We start from the raw sequence: 23434 nt of genomic DNA on the forward strand, positions 1-23434 counted from the left end.
ACGAGGTCTGTGATGAGTTTACATTCAGACGCAGTATATATCACAGTAATGAATTGGAACATTGCTCTCACTGCTGATGGCAAAAAGATGTCTTATACTACATGAACTTTTCACGATAATGTCTGAAAAGTTAATCTACTTTCATTATAAGAGCATGCCATATTTGAGTTTGTCATAGTTGAAAGATTGAATTTTAGTCAAAGTGAAATAACCAGTGATAAAGTTTGAAGTACTTCTATAAATACTAGGAATTTGAGATACCTCTACCTCAAGGTTTATATATATCTTTATATTTGCAAAGCAGTCTACATGGACTTATCATATGCCTGTCTATCTTGAAGATAGAAACAGGACTGATAGTTGAAATTGCATTCCAATGGACAAATCTCATCAATCTTTGTTTTTTTCTATGTAGAGCCACTTTCTGTCCCAACTCAACGTTTCACAAAATGGGTGGCAAGGATGAGTAACGTTTTGTCATGGGATGATGTTCCCCCCATTGCTGCCTGTAAACATCCCCGTGGCCAGAGAGAGATGAATGAAACGAGTAATTCAATTACATTCAAGTTTCTTCTGCAGGTTGATGTGCTGACAACATTTTACTGCACAATGTAAATATCCTGACTTGAACATAAATAAACATGACTCCCAGCATCTTGCAAAATGAAATATTTAGACAATTAACAAAACTAAAAATCCCTGTGAATGATAAGGTTTACAAATTGCTGGGACAAAACAAGTTAATCAATAGAAATAGGAAGAGCATAGTGAATTGCATTTTATACCATGCTTATGTAGCGGCCATAAAATTTCCGAGTCCCGTGATGGGATTCGAACCACGAACCTTCTGATCAGAGGTCGGACGCCTTGTCCATATGATCAAAGAGGTTAACCCCGTCAGCAGGCTGACAAGGTAAGGATGTCATCTGTGGGATGACTCCACGCCCTGCTACACTTAGAAATATTCAAGTGGACACAATAACTGACTTTACACCTTGTACACATAGGGAAATCGAACTAGGGTCTTAAGCAAAGGAGCCAACGCTAGCACTAGGCTACTCCAGCCCACTAACAACATATAGTGTCGTGAAATGTATCCATCATTGCCATGTTGGTAGTTCTTTCATCTCCATACAACCATTTATCCTCAGATTGAATACTGAATATGAACTACCTGAGGTTATTTAGATAAGCAACAAGTCCTGCTACATCTTACCCCAAGTACTATGTGTTAAGATAGGACATGCATGGGAAGCCTTGGGGGGAACTGTTCCGGTACTGGGTACTGCCCCTGCTATCAAGGACTAAATGACTCTCTTGCTGAGTTGATAGTCTTAACAGTTTTGCACTATTCCGTTAGATATAGAAACTACCAAAGATGCTTAATATATGTTTTACAGCATAGTCTTCAAACATTCAGATCCTGTGACTAAACTACCAACGATGCCAAAAATGTCTCTTAAAAGATGTTGATCAGCTATGTACTGTAGCTACCAGTTATGTGCCATGCCATTAGCTACAGCTTTTCAGAGAGGGTTTGTCACTATTACAATAAACTGACAATGATTCTAAACACTTTATCAGTATTCATAAAAAAAAGGTTATTCAGTGATTATGAAAACAGAGGCGCAAATACACCACAATAACCTTGCCTCCACTTCACTGAGCACACAGCAGCATATATACATTGTAGCCAACTATCAATTTGCCTAATGACGAGCAATACCTGGTATTTAATAATTAAATGTCACAGCTATGACTACAATATTATGAACTATATCAAATCACACTATTTCTCTTCATGTATATAACCTCTATTCGCACTTCTTTCCTTAGTGTATGTAACCTCTATTCACACTGCTTTCCTAAGTGAATGTAACCTCTATTCACACACCTTTCCTTAGTGTATAAAATCTCTTTTCACACTGCTTTCCTTAGTGTATATAATCTCTTTTTACATATTCAACAAAAGTCATGCAAAAATATTTCAACTGCATAAGACCGTTTCACAACATATATCTGATCCATTTGTCTATGAGACAATAGACAATGTGTAAATACAAACCTTACTTAGAGTTTAACATTTAAATATCGAACACAAAATATACTATACCTTAAAGAAATTTCCTCAACACAACCTTAAAAATCCACTGCAACAATTTGAAAGACAGTCGAAAAGCTTCTCTTTAAATGCCAAGAGTATGCTGTGGAGGAGATAGTAAAATTGGAGGGAGTTGGTATCCCTTCCACTATGGGCAAGCGTAATCCAATGAGTGGAGCTGCAGTTTAATTCCGTGAGGCCGTTGCTTCTCTACAGGGAGTGAAAGATAGAATACTCCAAGGCTGGTGTCGCCACAGCACACAGTACTCACCCACCACACATCTCACTCCCGACTTCAAAACATAATTTATCACAAATAAAGATGAATCTATTTTTGTTAATGAAAGCTTAGTCATAATAGACTTGGGTTCAGTCTTCTGAAGCGTAAAGCGATCTAGTTAGAAGGCCAAAGATGCATCTGTTAAGGAATATGAGTTTCCCCTCAATCATAATCAGTGGAGATAATCTTGTTTTAATGGCTAAATGCATTTGCAAGTAGTTTAACAGTGCCCATAAATGCACAAGAATTTCAAAACTGTCATGAACCTGGAATTTGAGCTTGGTCCAGCCAATCTGTATCACAAGACATGAACAGGTTTTAAGCCAATCAGGAACTCTGGCTAAGAGACTCGGTGAGATGTAAACCAATCGGATTCTCTTGTCTATCTTGAAATCAAAGGACTAAAACGCTCCTGCATATAAAGTTCATAGTTACAGATTTGACAAGATCCCAGACGATAACAAATCAGAGACAGGCGCTGATTAGAAAACAGGACCTGTACAAAAGACGAATAATGGAAACACACATCAGTTTTAAATGGGCTTAAACTCTACCTTTGTCGCAAGCACCAACAATCTGCATCTAAAATTCTTCTGTCTGTATGTGTCTAAATGTTGTGATTGTGTCTGTCTGTGTCTAAATGTTGTGACTGTGTCTGTATGTGTCTAAATGTTGTGACTGTGTCTGTATGTGTCTAAATGTTGTGACTGTGTCTGTATGAGTCTAAATGTTGTGATTGTGTCTGTCTGTGTCTAAATGTTGTGATTGTGTCTGTCTGTGTCTAAATGTTGTGATTGTGTCTGTCTGTGTCTAAATGTTGTGATTGTGTCTGTCGGTGTCTAAATGTTGTGACTGTGTCTGTATGTGTCTAAATGTTGTGATTGTGTCTGTCTGTGTCTAAATGTTGTGATTGTGTCTGTCTGTGTCCAAATGTTGTGACTGTGTCCATGTGTGTCTAAATGTCTAAATGTTGTGACTGTGTCTGTATGTGTCTAAATGTTGTGACTGTGTCTGTATGTGTCTAAATGCAGTGATTGTGCTGGAGACAAATGGCAGTAGGATATGCAAGAAATATTTCATTATTTGTCATTTTTCATCAAAAGGACAATATCGCAACCAATTTTTAAAAGACTCTGACGGTGGATTAGGATAACACTTAAGTTCCTAAAATATTAACAAATTTAAACCTGAAAACGCCATTATTACATGTCTGCAAATAATGCTCAAAGAGTTTAAACTTTACTTTAATTGGCTGCATGTATTTAAGTGCCATTATTACATGTCTGGTAATCATAGAATGGTTTTGCATGTATTTAAGTGGCATTATTACATGTCTGCATGGTTATCATAGAATGGGTTTGCACGTATTTAAGTGCCATTATTACATGTCTGGTAATCACGGAATGGTTTTGCATGTATTTAAGTGGCATTATTACATGTCTGGTATTCATAGAATGGATTTGCATGTACTTAAGTGGCATTATTACATGTCTGCATGGTTATCAAAGAATGGGTTTGCACGTATTTAAGTGCCATTATTACATGTCTGGTAATCACGGAATGGTTTTCAAATTGAGGGCAAAAAACATAATGACTCATCATATTTCCTCTGCTGAAAAGTGAAAAAACATTTTCTCTCTACTGTTTTTATATGTTAATATTTTTTTAAGGAAGAAGTTTTACACTTTTTTTCTATCTACAATCTAGCCCACACAGTTGGCTTGTGGACACCCTCCAGCACTTCCTGACAAACTGAATGAAGTGATAGGTCAATTAACAGTAGCATAAACTCTGTCTCAAACCTCTGGGGCAATGCCGTAAATAACAGGGGGTCATGATGTTAGGCAGTACCGCCAACTCAGCACTGTAGGTTAGGGGCTTACAGGGTAGGAAATGCAATGAGGGTTAATGAGGTGGGGTGATATGAGGTAATAGGTGGTTGAGAAAGGGTTAAAGGGGTGGGATGAAGGGTAAAGAAGTGGGATGAGGGGTAAAGGGGTGGGAAGAGGGTTTCAGGCTCAGATGAGGCGTTGGATGATGGAGTTGAGGGAGAGCTGAAAGGGAGGCATTAGCGGTAGAATGAGGGGACGCGATTCTGGGTGGGTATTCTTTCCCTAACAGAGCACAGACCTACCAGACTGGGCCAACTGTTGTTCATCTGAGACAGACACTTCACCACGGTTTAATAGTTTTCTCTTGGCAAAAGTACATGTTAGACTAAAAGTACATATCACTCTAAGCAATTTGATGACTTGAAGACTTATCAGCACACTGAAAACTACTCTTTGTAAAGATAGACTTTCCTGCCCAGCGAAGTAGGCATGAAGTGATGAGGTATGAATCTCACAAAGACGAGAGTTGGAATACCATGCAGAGTCAAGGGACGGGCCGACAGAACATTCACGTGTAGGAAAAAAGGGGACTCACCAAGTAAGTTTTGAACCAATGGTGCTTTTTTAATGACTGCTACATGTTGAGCAGTGGTGTCTATCTCTTAACCATTAACACTATGTATCTGCAGAATGATCATCCCAGGTAAGGAAGGTAATAAACACAAATAACATACATGCAGAATAAAGTCAAAACTACCGCACTGTTTCTGCATTTGAGCGGCATGCCAGAGTAATGTTTCTGACTGAGGGTATTACTGTTGTCATCTGAGGCAGCTGTTTCAGTCAATCAAAACTCTCCATCTCGTACATTTCGAAAGCTAATGGAAAAACATGCTGATTGATTATGCTTTTTTGCAAATCTGTTTTGTAAGTCTTATCTTTCTAGTCAATGTTGTTTATTTCTTAAATTCTTTGTTTAATCTCAACTAAAATGTTATTTTTTCGCAACCTGCTGCTACTTAATTACTTTGGGATAATGGTAAGTAGTAGAGTCACCTCGTTGGGTTCATTTAAGGCTGAATGTGGAGAACTGTTGACATCAACATCACATTCCACCCAATCAAATTACCAAATAATTACATGTAAATGAATATTTCAATAGTATCTTGGATTCAAGAACTTTGGGGTCACACATAACACACTTCACAATCATTTTCAAACTCAAAAGACCAAAAAAAGAAACTTCATCAAAGTGATTGAAAACAGAATGATCTGGTACTTCTGATAAAGGAACACAATTTAGATTCCAAGTCAAATATTTACGTTCCTATTTCAGGTTGACATTTAAGTCTGTGTGCGAGACGGCGGTAGCAGCTGTCTCCCTGAAGTGTTGAAGCTTAGATCATACATTAGTTGCATGGCCACAGCTCCCAATGTCTTCAACAGACCCTCTTTTTCAGAAAGGTCCTCGTTTTGAGTTTAATCTTTACGAGATAAGCAAAGACTCTGTTGAAGCCTCATTAAGAGCCTTCAATGACATGCTCCTGTCTAAACACTTTCAGGGCCTGAACACTTCCGCATTCATATTATCTTTTTAAGTGCAAGTTCTCTGCACTGACGAAAACTTCCACAGCAAGCAATTAAAATTGTTTCATTTGTTGCATGAAATTTGTGTTTGAAGTTTTGGATATTTTTTTCATTAAATTTGTAAAAGTTTCTGTCAGATATTAGAATAAATAACAGTTTAAACAAGAAGTTCTTTTTAGAAAGGCTACTGATAACATAGATGGTTTAAACATATAAGAACAACATTTTAAGTAGTACACTTAATTGCATACAATTGCCATAATTATTCTTTATGTATAAAAGTCATAAAATTTTCTTCATAGATTTGTATAAATCATAATCAATACAATTTACATTGAAAGCTTTTTCATTTGATAACAATATGATGATTACCTGTGTATTTCCAAGAAATATTCTACCATGACATTGAAGAATGCTTATTTCTAATTGGTCAAAACGGGATTCAAATTGGGTATTAAATTTTTTAACTGATACCTCAAAATTAAGCCTATTCACACAAAAAAGTGTATGAATGCTTGATAGCCTACATGTCAATCTATAAACTACAGCTGCTGATAACCCATCAGAACTGTAGGCCTATGGCTTCGATATCAGAACTTTATCGTATGTATTTAGCGAGGATTCTTAAGTCCTAGATCTAAAGCGCTCGATTTACACAGTAGGTTTAACTCCTTAATGTATCACAAACAATTTTGAAATTGACTGTATAAACCCATTAACTGTCAGTTCAGTGCCACCCTCCGTAACAACAATTAGCTTGATTTCAAACATACAACACAACCACGACCATAAACTCTCCTATTCCTTGAAGTGATGGCAATCCTAAAGTTTGCTTTTCCTTGAAGTGATGACATATCAAAATATCTTCCTCACTGTTGAATCCCTTTTCCCCAATCAACCCCCATCACACTGGATGCCCTGGCGCAATCCCTGCTCCTGTCCCAACCTCTCCCCCGCCCTGGAGATGCTGGGACACCAGGGGTAGGTTCAAAGCTGGGTTATCTCCCCTTGCTCCCCGGGACAACATCAAGGCCAGATGATGCTGTCATTCCAACACCTAATCTTGCTGCATACATGATTTAAACATAATGATGGCAAGATAAGAAAAACATATTATCTTAATGAGAGAACGGTATGTTTTTTAACAGCTACTTTTATTCACCTTCTGAAATTGCTAGGTAGATAGGGGAGACTGTCGACTTTTACAAGGTATTAAGAACCACCTTATCACTTTTCGTAGTTATATTATCAGAATTGCAAGAATATTTTCCTGCATGTGAGTTCATAGTAGGCCCTAAATCACTCCTTCAGCAAACAGGCCACATGTCATCGTTCTGAACTAACATTTGAAATACTGTTTCTGTTACAGCTTGCATCCAAAAACAAATTCTGCGATCAAATAATATTAATGATCAATATCGTTTAGTTTCCAAATTGGTCGTACTGATACATTATTGACACCAACCTTCAAATCTAACTTCTTTAAAAAATGGTTTAATTTTCATTCTTAGCCAGATCTCTCATGTGCTCTGATGTGAACAAACAAAACATTTCCAGCAAGTGAGGTACAGCTTTCCTCTCGAGTGTTTGACTTCAAGAGAGGGGCAGTGGCCAAGCTACAGCAGACAGTGTAGGGGAGTAGGGACGTACAACTTGAGAAGAGGAAATTACTTGCATGTGCGAGCTGACTCTGCTCAAGCTAGCTGTTCAGATGCTCTGATTGGATTAGACAAAAAAGTGCTTTCACCTCATTAAGCCTGATTTTCTCTAAGCTGCCCCGAGTTGACTTCTTAAATTTTATTCTAATCTAGAGAAATGCAAATTATTTCTTACGCTGGAGTAATTGTGTTTATATCTTCTGTTTTCAAACAAATCCAGAAATTAAGACACAGACTCAAAACAAATTTACAAATTACGAAAGGAAAATGTGAAACTAATTGAAAGATCATTTCCAGACAGTTATTTTATTCTATTAAATAGATTTTCCCATCTGCATCAATTACAAAATAAAGTAAAACAATTGTAGATGTAGTCTGGTCTGCGCTACAGTTTTTAAATCAATGAAGACAAAAGAGAAAAGTCATTTATATTCCATCTACCATCTGCATCTAAATTAACAAGATATTGGAATATATTATTCCTGATAAAAAAATGGTTTCAGGTACAACTTTGCCGATCCTTGCATTAAAATACTGTAAAGTTATATCATTGGGTGTGTCTTGACCGAATCACCGGTAGATTCCAAGAAAATGTGTGTACAGCTGATTGCTGTGTCCGGCTTAGTTTACGAGAAAATACACAAGGTAATCTTAATCCCTGGATATAAAACAATGCCTAGCTGAACAAAAAATACAATTTAAACGGTAAATCAACATGTCTGGTGAATTTGTACTGACAAAGTTTCTCATCACCCGTTCGTTTGCCGGACTTCGCTGAAGGGGTATGGTGTAAAAAATTTCTGCGCATAATATTCAAATTTCTTTTTTTCCAAAATATTGAATCCGCTAGAGGGGGGTGCGCATTATACATGGGTGCGCACTATACTCAAGAAAATACGGTAAATGTTAAAGGATGGCAATTGCTTTTCCCAGTGTAGCTAGATGTGATCTTGTTTGGGTAGTCTGTCCTTAGCAGTTCAAGACAATGACATTCCTTTGCATGACATCATGCTTGGCGCCCGTCTGAGGGCCTCCCCCCACCCCCTCCACCCACCCCCATATGTCTCACTGATGCATGTTCTAGTCCCATACTTCCTGCACCCCACTCTACCAACAGACATCCACACAGCCAGGATGCTGCGGTCACCATTTACACCAGCTTCAAGTTATTTCGAAAATTTGAAAAGATAAATAGCTTTTTCCTCCTGAGCAATTACACGCAACATGAAATAGTTTTTCAGGAGTCTGCCACAAACATGTGCTGTCTCGTTTTCACTGAGGTCACATGACTAATCACATGACTAATGTGAATCAACAACAGCAGCATGACTACACCTTCACCAACTGCATCAACTCGTGGAGGAAGTCCGCATGCAATGCCTGAAAAATATCCCCGCTTACAAAAAAAGTTCAGATGATCTGAATAGTTTCCTGTGTTGTCACTAGATATAGATTTGGATACCAATGTTTAGGGCGCAGTAAACAAGAAATGGTTGTTGTTTTAAATTGTTGGGCCAGACAGACTTCCTTTACTTATCATAAAGGAAATATGGTGGAATTATTATTAATGGTAATTGTTATGTGTAGACTTGACATTCGCCACCTTGCAGCCGTATCAAGGCTTGCTTCACCGTTAATGGTTCCACAGCTGCTTACTGCATTTAACTGTAACTGAATGGCTGCACAGACCAACATGACCTAGCCCAGAGACTCGGTACCCAGCCACAGTCCACAGATTCCACGACAGACAGTTACAACAAGTCTCAATACAGATACAGTCATAACCAGACAGTTACAACTAGTCTCAATACAGATACAGTCATAACCAGGCAGTGACAGCTAGACTCAATACAGCTACAGTTATAACCAGACTCAATACAGCTACATTTATAACCAGACTCAATACAGCTGCATTTATAACCAGACTCAATACAGATGCATTTATAACCAGACTCAATACAGCTGCATTTATAACCAGACTTAATACAGCTGCATTTATAACCAGACTCAATACAGCTGCATTTATAACCAGACTCAATACAGCTACAGTTATAACCAGACTCAATACAGCTGCACTTATAACCAGACTCAATACAGCTGAATTTATAACCAGACTCAATACAGCTACAGTTATAACCAGACTCAATACAGCTGCATTTATAACCAGACTCAATACAGCTGCATTTATAACCAGACTCAATACAGCTACAGTTATAACCAGACTCAATACATCTACAGTTATAACCAGACTCAATACAGCTGCACTTATAACCAGACTCAATACAGCTGCACTTATAACCAGACTCAATACAGCTGCACTTATAACCAGACTCAATACAGCTGCACTTATAACCACACCAGACTCAATACATCTACAGTTATCAGCAGTGAGGGTAGGATCACAGTTACTTGTAAAAGTTGGAACCAATGCCAGGACTGGAAGTGAACGAGCCAGGATGTTTTAACAATATTATACAGAATCTCAGAAAAGCTTTAATAACCTGCGTGTCAGAAGTGTTTATAACATCATATACAGTTGCACACCTAAAGTAAGTAAAAGCAGGAGGATTGGTTTATATATTATACAAACCTGGCAGAGTGATATACATGTAGATCTGATGCAGGTTAAAGTAACTTGTTCAGTGTCTTGTTTATACTCATGTTGAGCCAGTGCCACAATCTTTGTTGACTTCCAACAATAAAACTTTACTCAACACCCATCAAAACAGTTACGCCTTCCAAACAATTGGAATGTCCTTCAAATAAACGCTTTTTCATCTTCCCAATGCTATAAATATCCCAACTAGTACTTCAGCACATTCTTAAAGGTTTATTTATGAAGTGAGAAGTGTAAAATATGACTTGATCTGCTTTCAGCCAAACATCTTGTAATGGAGGTTAGGCCAGCGGATTCCTCCCTCCCTTGATTACCCAGAGGATGGCTTGCTTCCAATGCTTCCAGATAACATCTTGTCTAATTAAGTTAACATTATCAGTTGCAGTGAAGCCTCGAAGGTTTTAAGTAGTCAACATTGTGAATACAGGATACTGCTTTCCTGACGAACATACACACCAGAGGCAGGTGAACATACTATCTTCCATTAAACTCATTCACAGCAGTTAATCAGATGCTTTCAAAGACCTAGTGTAGAATTTGTATCTGCTTATAGAATGAAATTCTGTTTTCAGGATTTCCATATCAAATCTACAATATAATAACCATTTGCTGTAAATATACATCTCTTTAGGAATACCAGTATCATTTCAAAACTCATTTGAAACTCTGAATGAATTGCATTTAACTACTCAAAAACATAATTTATGAAGCCATGGTAACAATTTTACATGTATATGTTCATGGTAATGAATGGAAGCTCATTTCTGACATTTCTGTACATTAGAAATAAAATCGTCTTGATGTGGAATGCTATTTCACAATAATTAATGCAAATTTGAAAATGAATTTAACAGTTAAACTGGTAGCTTCATTTTACAATGTGGTGTCAATAGTCAGTAATAAAGGATAAGTATGATGATCTTATTAAGATATTCAGAAGGAGAGTGAGTGAGTGAGTGAGTATGGTTTTACGTCGCTTTTAGCAATATTCCAGCAATATCACGACGGGGGACCCCAGAAATGGGCTTCACACATTATACCCATGTCAGGAATCGAACCCGGGTCTTCGGCGTGATATTCAGAAGGAGAGATCAGCTAGGATGATACAGTGGACTCGATTAACAAACGTAAAAGGAGTCTGAGTCATCGAGGTTTGAGTGGCCACAATTTATGTCCTTTTGTCAAGAACTGATTATTTACTAATGTCATAACATCTTCCTGACAATGACTTTTCATATAATGAAAAGTGTCATTGATGCAATAAACCAATACATGAAACCCCGATATCAGGATCTGATAAATATGCAAATGAGGTTGTATTGTTATAAATCAGGAAGTATTGTTATACACCATACATCCATGCAAAGCCTACTTTATCAATTAATGTATGCGAAATACGCATAATGTCGGAAAGCACAAGTAAAGTCTCCAATGACTTACTTATCAATTAACTATTGACTAACATTCCCAGTATGCTTAGATAGGGGTATCCCAATGTGTCACAGTTTTTCTGTAGAAAACATGGCTGCGAGTCATTTGGCACTGAATGATAAATTATGTAGTTTACTCAAACAATGTATTCATACATTTTCGAAAGCTACTTCATGGAGCGAAAATACACGAGCACCCCTTAATTTAAGAATGACATTATATGAGATTATTACCATCATGTGTTGCATGTCACAAATATCATATATTGGAAGAAAAATGGTATCATGCAATTTATATTCCTAAATATGATATTTACGATAAGGTAACACACTTGGCTAACCTCTACGTCTGCTCCTGGTACAGACTTACCGAGCCTACATCAGTATCCCTGCACAATGAACAACACACGTAAACAATCCGTCAAGGCCAAATCTAAACCTGCTGCGAGTGTATCTTTGAGCCACAAAGTAACAACAGTATAAACATTTCCACAAGCAAAGAATTTTTTCCCCCAGTTTTAGAACCTCTGTTCTTTTAAGTGTTAATTAGTTTTCGTTCAACAGTACATGGCTCAAAATAAACACATGTTAAATTTAGCCTTGTCAAATAATCTTTAAAAAATGTATCACTGTTTTTATTTCTATGAAATCATGCCAAACAAGCAGACCTATATTCTGAAACCAACACAAACTGGACTGCGTGTAATGTTATCCTTGGAAGTTACAAGAGTTGTCTCCCCTACCTGGATGGTGTAGTCGCCCTGGGGGATCTCCTGTCCACCGAACTTGATGCTGATGGTGTAGTCACCAGCGAACTGTGGCGTGAAGCAGATGCTGAAGGTGCCGTCACTGTTGTCAATGATGTCGATGTCGATGTCACTGCCACTTGGACTGCGGATACGGCATGTCACCTTACCGGTGCCGGCCTGTGCAGCATCGACGGTGATGACAGTTTCCTTGTTGACGGGAACACATTTCTCAGCACCCTCTACAACACACAATACAGCATAATAAGTTTTTTAGTTCAACTGAAAAGTATTTTCATTGAGATAATGACTTAGTTCCATACTCATTAATCAATTAACCAGTGATTGACATCATGAGCATCACACTACACAATTGGAATATGATGACATGCATCATCCAAGTCAGCGACCATGACCACCCAATCCCGTTAGTCGCCTCGTGAGACAAGTATGGGTTTGCTCAAGACTTATTCTAACCCAGATCTGCACAGGTGTATCTTACTGACTGTATATAAACTTCTGTATTAGAATTCACTCATACACTCATGTAATTATACATATATATGTTTTATTTACATTTTGAAGCAGAACATATTTTCAAATGTCTGTAACAGAACAAACCTGTGATGCGGCACTTGGTGGCATCGCCTGTTGGTATGGCCTTGACATTGAAAGGTGAGTGGGGCACTTCCTGTCCCCCGTACTTGACCTTGATATTGTAGACGCCAAGGTCTTCAGGGGTGTAGGTAACGGAGAAGGTACCATCGTCATTCTCCAACACCATTGGGCGGATGTAGGTTCCATCAGGGCGCTGAGGGATAGAACATACTTAATTTAGCTAGGTGCTTGTTTTAACAGTTTGTTAACAGTCGGCAATCAGCAATATTCCAGCTACATGATGGTGGTCTATATAATAATCGAGTAAGGACAAGACAATCCAGTGATTGACATCATGAGCATCGATCTACACAATTTGGATGCAATGACATGCATCAACCAAGCCAGCGAGCCTGACCACCTGATCCCGTTAATTGCCTCTTACAAGGGTGGCTGTAGACCAATTCTAACCCGGATCATTAAGGGGGGTACAACTGGTGGTTGATAGTATGAGCAAGTTTACACACAATCATGTCATGCTGACATGAGAAGACCGGCCCTTATCAATCATAGTGGGCTCTTACAACAAGTTTTGGGTACTGGGAGCCTGATTTGTCCCAGAAACCCCATCATGCAGCAAGCAACACGAGACAAGTCATTGGTCATTGATAAAGCTAAACAGTGATCAATAGTGTCAACATATGTGATTAGACGTGTGTTAGTGATTACAAAATGACAAAGTCATGAAATGTTTCCTAATAAAGAAAACCTGTGAGAGTCATTACAGGTTCCTAGCATAAACATTACAATTATATTTCCGGATTTACACTAACCTGCACATAGGCCTCCAGATCAGCAACTCCTGCCTCTCTTGTGTCAATGTCAAAGGTCACAGGCAAACTTGCTGGGACGGCGTTACTGACACCTGCTCCTGTGACCTTCACCTTGCTTGCATCAACACCAGGTAGCACATTCATGTTGAATGGACTGCAACAGCATAGAGTAAAAGCATAAGGCGATGACCAAGCTTCAACAAATAATCAAGAAGTACTGAAGTATCAGAATAGTGACATTTACGAATTATCAATGATGAAAACAATTCATCAAAGCAATATTATCCATGACTGTTTCATATCATATGAAACTGGTCGAATGGAGTCGATAGCGTCACACAAGTTATCTCCCCTTATTCTACAATCCCAGAAAACCTGATTCCAAGCAAAATCTTCAAATCTAATTTCAGTTAAAATTTAGTGATGCCTTTTCTGACCAGTTCAAGTCAAACAAGGCAATCACCATTACATTAATTACAAAAGACTCCCAAATCATTGTTTCTGTTTTCGCAAAGTGTCTTCACCTGTTTGGCACATTCTGTCCTCCATATTTGACATCAACCTTGCATTTGCCCTCATCAGCAGGGACGTATGTGGCATTGAACACACCCTCTTCCACGGGCACGATCTTTGCCTTTTGGGGTTTGCCTGAAAGGAAGAGAAAAAACAGTGTCAGTGCAGTGTTGACAAAGCTTCATGATGCTTCTATATGCTGATAGATCATTGACATTTGGTTGAAAACTGTTGCTACATTCGACTACAGCACTGACAGAGTGTTCCATGATTGTTCATTTAGTTTTACGATGCATATGAACAAGTCATGCTGGTGCACTGGAGTTACCTCCCTTGGCAAACACTACTTGATGATGTGTGTCTTTGCTCTGTGTTGGAGTGATAGAGGTTTGTGAAAATGTTGATATTACATCCACAGAGCAGGACACGCTCACCCAATACACATCTGATACAATCATAGTCCTTCACTGATGTTGTACAGGGATCTTGATGAGTTTGTCACTTTAAGTTTGGACTGTCTCAAGTGACCCAGATATGGTTATGAGTGAGTGAGTTGTGTTTAACGCGGCTTTTAACATTATTCCAGTCATATCATAGCGTGTCAGCTTAATGTGGGAGGAAAGCCCCAAGTGATGCAGGTCTTAGATGTAGGTATGGTGCTGACAAACCTAGAAACATAATCGGGGCGAACCGGGATTCGAATACACAATCATAGGTTCCTGGCGTGCCCAGGGGACGAAACTCTGCACAGTGAATCACGGCGCCTAAGACGACTGGGCCACCCGTGCCCCAAGATATGTGTATGGATATCCATGATGGTTGAAAAGTGTTGAGTTTTAAGATAAATCTTTCCTTGACTAATTCATTCAGTGTTTCAGTTGCGTTTTGACTCCTTACCATTTTGATCGGTGTATGTGACATCCACAGGTGCCTTGCCAGCATCCTTGGCGTCGATGGTGAAAGTTGCGGGCTCTCCTGCACGCACTCCCTTCGTGTCGATGCCAGGGCCATAGCACTTGACCTTGCTGGCATCAACAGGGTCGCACACGCTGACACGGAATGGACTGCCTGCAATACATCATGGGAAAATCAAATACTGATCATGGAAAACACTGATACTATGTATTTGGAAACACCAATACTTGAAAGTTTACTTACGAAATCATTTCAGTCCAAAAGTACAAAAAGACAAGAAAGCTCTGTTTGACTGAAAAGCTGCTTTGAAGAAAACCTTTCTGTTTGTATGTTTGTGATAACGCATATTTCAAGAGGTATAAGGTGAAATGTTCAGAAATTAGATATGTATATGTATATTACTCTGCAATTAAGAATATCTTCAGGCACAACAACCCCAAAATGTTTTTCAACTACAAATTCAAAAACATAATTCAATCATGGAATTTGTATGTCAACCGTATCGTATAGTATCAGAAACAAAACAGAAAGTCCATCGTACCAGGGATATCTTTGTCTGCGAACTTGACAGCGATGTCGTAGTCTCCGGCCTTGGTCGGCTGGTACTGGACGTTGCATGTGCCATCACGGTTGTCCTGGCAGTTCATCTGGGCCTCCACTGGGCCTTCAATAGCAAGGCCGAGGCCTCCCTTACCAGCACCACGCATGTCCACGGTGAACTCGGCGGGCAGGTTGGTGACTCCGCCCTCCAGACCTGGAAGTAGGCGATATGTTGGTTTAACACTCAATCATATAATACATGGCTGTTACAGATATGAAAAATAGGGAGGTATAGAGGTATACACTTGTTTTAGCACACAGCTGTTACAAATGTTTAAATACCATGTAACTACACACCTTCACAGAGAAGAAATGGGGAGATATGGCTGTTACAGATATGAAAAATAGGGAGGTATAGAGGTATACACTTGTTTTAGCACACAGCTGTTACAAATGTTTAAATACCATGTAACTACACACCTTCACAGAGAAGAAATGGGGAGATATGGCTGTTACAGATATGAAAAATAGGGAGGTATAGAGGTATACACTTGTTTTAGCACACAGCTGTTACAAATGTTTAAATACCATGTAACTACACACCTTCACAGAGAAGAAATGGGGAGACATTATTTATAGGTACAACTGTTAACATTATTTTTACATGGCACAGAGCTATCATAAAGAATACAAATGTAATTGTTTGTTTGTTTGTTGTGCTATATTCCAGCTATATGATGGCGGTCTGGATCATACAATTCCGGGATTGACATCATGAGCATCAATCCATGCCATTGGGATACCATGACATGCATCAACCAGGTCAGTGAGCCTGACCAGCCGATCCGTTAGTCGCCACTTACGACAAGCATAGTCGGCTTTTACGGGAAGCATGGTTGCTGAAGACCTATTCTACCCCGGATCTTCATGGGTCACAAACGTAATTGAATCATATGGGCAGGGCTTACTGATTAGGAATAATGTCTGACAATATCTCAATATCAACAATGTAAGTACAGTAAACTACGGTTATAACGAACACGCATATAACGAACTGACTGATATAACGAGCTTATTTTTCAGTCCTGACCATTTGTTGTATAAATGTCGTATATACGCTTTTAACGAACTACGGTTATTACGAACTAAAATTAGTGGTCCCTTCAAGTTTGTTATAACCGTGGTTTACTGTATTGTTACTACAAATAGCTAGTATTTGAGCGTGATTTTTGAAGCATGTGTTACCTGGTCCATAGGCCTTGACTCTGTTGGGGTCGTTGCCAGGAACAGCCTGAACTTTGAAGGGAGACTGAGGAATGGGGGCCTCATCATAGGTGACATCAAGTGACACTGGACCTGTCCAACAAGCACCATGGTCAGTCAATCATGTTTTACTGTTCATTGCTCTTGCTATACACGTGGACTTCAGAAGACATGATAGGTCAAGTGAAGATATCTGTATAGCAGTAATAACTTTACGATATTATGAAACACAGCAAATGGTTAAAGCAAATAATAATAAACCAATACACATTTGTGTTATTTAATCTTCATGTAATTGTTCCAAAAGTAATGATTGTCAATGGGAGGCAACTCTTGTTTTAAAGACACAAATAGATGCAAGACCTCATGAAGTTGCTGTAAAATCCTCCAACATTTTCCCCAGGACATACCTTCTTCAAATGGTGTGTACTGAACATTGTAGGTCCCATCGCCGTTGTTGCGGACAGCGGTGTCATTGAGGGTGCCGGAGGGGTTGGTGAGGATAGCCCTCACTTTTCCCTGTCCGACTGGGCTGACAGACTTGGCGTCCACAGTGAACTCGGTTGGGGACTCGATGAACACTCCTGGAAAGTAGTCAAGTGAATGTTAGTGCTGTTCTTTGTCAGACTGACCATATATGGAGTGGGCACAGACATGTGATGGTCAGACAGATGAAACATGAACAACGTTACAAGATCTGAACATGACGACACAAGTGGACACGGAAAAGTGATTTGCCTGGAGAAGGCAACATAGAACAGAAATTATGACATTGACTTTGAAATGTTCAAGATCATTTTACCCAAACTCAATGACTTGTACACATCTGTATATCTTACATAACACAAGCAAATGCATCCTCAATAATACAGTATACTGTATCTCCATCATCGGCAGATCCAAAGGGCGTATCCAAGGGGTCCAGATTTTGATATTTTTTACCCCTCCCTTTTAAAAATGCTGGTTTCCGCCCTTGTCCATTCTATACATACCCTGACTCCATTTGCGACCATTGTTTTGAAAGTAAGGTCACTGTCAATCTTATCACCAACATAGCACTGACTTTGGGGAGCTTTATTTGATTGGACAGCTATTTTTTGTGTTGTGTAATTCAAATCAGGTTCAAAACGAAGCTGGGTATATGAATGGTTTCAGGGTATATATCACAATAGAATATACAAAACACTGGATAATCAGGGATGAAGCACACGAGACATCAGAGAAAGAAAGCGACCCCTTCTTAAATCTACATATATGACCCTAGGAGAGCAACATGACATCAAGCAATGTCCGACAGACAGAATTATTTCAAGTGTTACCCCTGACATCCTATTCCTACCACTGTGTACATTGTGCTAAAAGCTGATAATCAAACATTCATGCTATTCTCAGCATGTGAGAAGAAACATTCCAGTTTTAGTTAGGACAACATTCATTAGTGACAGGAAAAATGAAAACATTCTGGGCAAGAAGCAACTGCACTGAGAATCTTATCCATAACAATCTACACTAATTCTGGCTGTGAACAACTGAATAACCCTCTCAATAGCATCTAAAGACAAAAAACTAAAGCTGAAAAGGTTTAATCAAGGCTTGTATCTATTCTTGTAATCTAAACCCAAGCCCATTTATAAGACTAGTTGTTAGGAAACAAGATCAATTGAAAAATGAAAATTGATGACAAAACAAAAAACAAACAACCATATTAGTAACAAATGGTAACAATGATAAATGGTTAAAGGTCCTGGAAAAAAGTCAGAGTTGATGCAAGAAACATAATATGAGGAGTGATGACGGAAAAAAGAGTGAAAAAATGTGTTTAAGGACATGACATGCATCTCCAACATGATGAAGAGTTATCTTTTCCTGGTGTTGTTAGTGAATGATCAAGGTGCACCACGTGTTTAGTCATTGTGAGTGATGCATCATGGGTAGCGGACGATCCTTGGCGCTAAAGACCAGTCACTCCATGCAAAGTTTACCATCGGGTGAAAGTCCAGGGCCATAAGCAGTGACGCCCTTCAGGTCAGGCTTCTTGACGGCAGGTCCTGGTGGGGGGCCGGTACTGGGGCCAATCTGGGCCGTGAACGGCGACATCGGGATATGCTGGTTGCCATAGGTAACATTAACCTTGTATGTTCCCTCCTGTGGTGGCAAGTAGGCAACACCGCAGGTGCCGTCTCCATTGTCCTTACATTCAATTTTGGATTCTCCTGGGCCTTCTACAGTGACACCAATTCCTCCTGGGGTCTTGGCTTCTCTAGTATCAATAGTGAACGTAGCAGGCTTTAATGCCTCGCCACCCTTCAAACCAGGACCATAGGCAATGACCTTGGGAGGTCGGAAAGCCTCGACCTTGAAAGGTGACTTGGGAACAGGAGCACCACCATAGGTGACATCAACCTTGTGAGGGCCAGGTTCGTTGAAGGACACCTTGGCGGCGTGACCGTCAATGGTTTCCGTGACAGGCATGTCCCGGGTCTTTCCAGTGGGGGATGTTACCGTTACTGTTGCATTGGCCTTGGGGAGGCCTGCGCTGATGATGCCAATCTCGGAGGTCACACCAATTGGCATTTCTTTGAGGAGGAGAAAAGTTGTCATCGATATAGATTGTATACATTAACTGTGTTTTTCTGCCTGTCTAACACAAGTATTATCCAACTGACATGATGACATGTAGAACTAAGATCAAATGCATCCTCAACTAATCATAGGACCTGCCTACAATAGACATCTATTGAAGTTGTTTTATACCATGGTCAGCAGTATTCCAGCTTTATCACAATGGCCTGTAAATAATCTAATCTGGGACAGGAAAACCAGTGGTTGATGGCATGAGCAATGAGTGGCCCCCAACTGGGTCTATCCACAAACAGACTACCAGGTGACACATCATAACCACCCAATACTCCTTTGGTACCATTTGTTAGCTTGTGGCATCCAAACAGGGGAAATTACTGTTGTTATATTTAAACATACCGGTATTCATCTACCCTGTGAACAGTCCTATTTTATACACAAAATATCAGTAAGCATGGTAACAAAACATTTCTCAACTTATTGAGCTAGCTCTACACATACTTAATGAAAGGGTTGAGGCTATACTCACTTGGCTCTAATCCAACGACCTTGACCTTGCTGACATCGATGCTGGATTCCACATTGACCTTGATAGGGCTCTGAGGGATGGGCTTCTCAGCGAAGTAGACCTGGACGGTGTACTGTCCGGGGGATTTGGGTTCGTACTCCACGGTGAAAGTACCATCGCCATTGTCAGTGGTCTTGACTGGGACATCACGTCCATTGGCATCGGTCAGAGCAATAGCAACATCGCCTACAATAAACACATGCTCTTAGTGATTCCAAGGCACCGCAGGGAGAAATCTGGTAACATATCAGGTTCCAAACTTTTTCAACAAGACTATTTTCTTATATAGCAAATTCCTTTTTCAATATTTGCCAAAATGGAAAAAAAGATGGAAAAAAAATCGTGATTACTGTCCCTTTTCTAAAAAGAAGACAACAAAACCTATCCTCCCTTGATATATATTGTACTGTCTCTATTTGTATGCCTACCTGGTCCAGCCTTGGAGCAGTCCACCTTGAAGTAGGTAAGTTTGCCAGTTTTGACTCCCTTCTCTACACCAGGGCCGAAGACCTTCACATTGGAAGGGGTGCTTGGCTCCGATACATATACCTGGAAAGAGAAACAAACAATTAATACTTTACTGTTCATAACACTTGACACAGAAATCTCAGCTTCTACAACCACTGTCAATGTTTAAAGTGATTGAGTGACACCGTTTTCAGCAATATCCAACCAGAAATGGGCTTCACACATTGTACTCATATAGGGAATTGAAAGTGACTTGATGGTCCTGGAAGAATATTTTTTCTCATTTAGAAACATTCCAAATGTCAATGTTAATGCGATCAGATACTTGACATTTTATTACAAGCATGTCTATATGTAAAACCATGCAGTGTCTTTGCATTTACTGAAATTTGTCACCACTTTTCCAAAATGACAAAAGTTCTTGATCATGTCTAAATCATCCCATTCCAGATATCCTGGGAATGTGAAGATGTCACCAACTCACTCGGTAGGGGCTGTTAGGAATGTTGACGCTGCCGTAGGTGATCATAATGGTGTGTTTGACGTTGCGCTTGGGCATGTAGCTGCAGTTGTAGGTGCCATTCTTGTTGTCAGTGATTTGCACTTCCACAGGCTTGAGGTCCACGTCTAGGCAGGAGATCTTGAGAGGCTGGGGGGTGCGGCCAGCGGACCGAGTGTCCACAGTGAACTCCGCCTTCTTGCCAGTGGTCACTCCTGTCTTCTGAAGTCCAGGACCCTTGGCAATAACCTGGCAGAAGAAGATAGTGGAGTGAGTAAGGGAACATGATTAACACACCTGATGAGAAGACTGGCTAACATGTCCTTGCTAGTAGAAAGTATACTAATATATATCTTATGTCAAGTACAGTCAAGCAATTAATTTCCTCTCCCCAGTCTCTTTTATGAACAAGAATACAAATCAAAAAGACATGTCACAAGCCCCTCCACTGACAATGAAAAGAGATCTTTTCCCAACCATTTTTAGCTTTTATTTAGGGTTGGTCAACACTCTCACATTTAGGCTTGTCAATATTGTCTGCACAGGCTCAACTCAACTCTTTCAACATTTGAACTGGTGAAAAAATACTGAGGTTGACCCAATGAGAAGGCATCGTTAACCATACCCATGTAAGGAATAGAACATGGGTCCTCTTCAGCACAGTGAGGTGAGGTGAAATGGGGTTTAACGTCGCGTCCAAGATTATTGCACTGATATAGCGACGTGCATGCACGTGTATGTGTGTGTGTGTGGCTGCTTGTACTAGTCCAGACTGATGCCGATTTATAGTGCTAACTCACTGAGATACCATGCCGCAGTTTAACATGAATACCCCACTCAGACACAGTATACTGACTCCGAGCCGATCAGTCCTTGTTTTAGCCCCTTAATGCCGAGCGCCAGACAGGGTAACAACAAGTACCATCTTTTAACATCTTTTGGTATGACGCGGTCGGGGATCGAACCCCGGACCTTCCACTCTCCGGGCGGACGCTCTACCACTAGACCACGGAGGGGGTCTCAGCACAGTGAAGAACTATTACCATTGGACTAACTCAAAACTGAATCCTATATACCTTTGAAGCATCGAATTCTCCTGAGGGTATAATCTGGGCCATGTAGGGTGATTTTGGGATGTCCTGCTCGTTACACAGAATATGCACAGCGTATTCTCCCGCTGTGGTGGGCCAGTAGGTCACGTCAGCTGACCCATCACCATTGTCCTTGCAGTCAATCTTGGCCTGAGATGGACCCTCGATGGAGAAGCCTGCCAGGGATACAAGGATCCATATCAATGAATGCAAACTGAGAACGACCATCTGTGTGCTAACCATGACAGAGTTTCCAAATAGTGTTAACTACTGATTTTTAGTCACATCACAATGGACATAATAACCTCTTTAAATCAATATGTTTCTATTCCTCAGTAATGAGAAACGCCAAAACAGGTTACAGGTAGTGGAAGTAGCAAAAAATGTTTTGACTCCCATCAAACACTTTTGAAACAACTCTTATTAAGCTATCATGATCTAAACATTAGCTTATTTTCATTACGACCACCCAAGGTTTTGTAACAAGATCATACAATGAGATGTCGGTGATCCCTAAACAAAATGATGTTTACTGATGAAGACAGAGATGAGTTTTAACTCATTCTTCCAATGCAATTTCAAGTGGATATCCATGTCAACTCTACAGTTTCCAAAATGCCACTTTAAGATAACACTGACTCATTAGTAAGACAAAATGATCTCACCGAGAGCTCCGACCTCGCCGTTGGTTTCCACAGTGAAGACAGCAGGTTGCCCTACTACTCCAGCCTCCAGACCGGGTCCGTAGGCCCGAATCTTGGACTCAATGAAAGGTCCCACCTCCACCTTGAAGGGGCTCTTGGTGATGTGAACATCTCCGAATGTCACGTTGATCACGTAGTTGCCTGGTTTGGTTGGCGAGTACACACAGTTGTAAACTCCTTCCTCTGTGGTCGACATGACCACCTTACATGGGACATCGATGCCGCCGGGTCCAATCACCTGGACTTTGACAGTGGCTTCGCCGGCACCGGTAGTGTGGACCTTGAAGTCAGCCTGATCGCGCACCCGAATACCTCGGGGCTGGATGCCACGCCCGGAAGCATAGCATATCTTTGCATTTGAGGCTGGAACAAGAAAAACTTGATAATCCACAGGAAGAGATGCTGTATCAAATTGGTATAATTTTACTGAGAAGAACTTTGATGGTTTTGAGTATAGACTGAGTCTTGTGAAGATTCCTAATTTTCAGATTACTGTGGAAAATTGTTCCCTAACTGCCAATAAAAGAGACAATCTTATCAATATGACTTATATCATTCCTATCATGAAATATCTGTCTATCCTAATCATGATTTTAGACTGCTTGTTTGCTT

General features: G+C 39.9%; 1 protein-coding gene across 7 annotated transcripts in view; it reads right to left on the reverse strand.

Moving 5' to 3' along the window:
* The window catches only part of LOC124145933 (filamin-A-like), a 104860-nt gene that overhangs the window by 36005 nt on the left and 45421 nt on the right, over positions 1-23434 (reverse strand). For 6 of the 7 annotated variants that reach the window (XM_048383173.1, XM_048383175.1, XM_048383174.1 and 3 more), the window contains exons 9-22: positions 22784-23185; positions 22104-22294; positions 21013-21276; positions 20489-20609; positions 20022-20246; positions 18895-19488; positions 17323-17496; positions 16895-17005; positions 15651-15863; positions 15092-15262; positions 14206-14329; positions 13682-13835; positions 12873-13062; positions 12249-12493 (exon numbers count right to left, since the gene is read on the reverse strand). In XM_048383173.1, coding sequence (XP_048239130.1) covers positions 12249-12493; positions 12873-13062; positions 13682-13835; positions 14206-14329; positions 15092-15262; positions 15651-15863; positions 16895-17005; positions 17323-17496; positions 18895-19488; positions 20022-20246; positions 20489-20609; positions 21013-21276; positions 22104-22294; positions 22784-23185 — 3179 coding nt within the window. The remainder of the gene's footprint in view (positions 1-12248; positions 12494-12872; positions 13063-13681; positions 13836-14205; positions 14330-15091; positions 15263-15650; positions 15864-16894; positions 17006-17322; positions 17497-18894; positions 19489-20021; positions 20247-20488; positions 20610-21012; positions 21277-22103; positions 22295-22783; positions 23186-23434) is intronic. The other variant, XM_048383177.1, reaches the window with a different exon arrangement.

The sequence above is a fragment of the Haliotis rufescens genome, unplaced genomic scaffold (genome assembly GCF_023055435.1).
Source record: "Haliotis rufescens isolate VD_foot unplaced genomic scaffold, xgHalRufe1.0.p SCAF_45, whole genome shotgun sequence".
Taxonomy (NCBI): domain Eukaryota; kingdom Metazoa; phylum Mollusca; class Gastropoda; order Lepetellida; family Haliotidae; genus Haliotis; species Haliotis rufescens.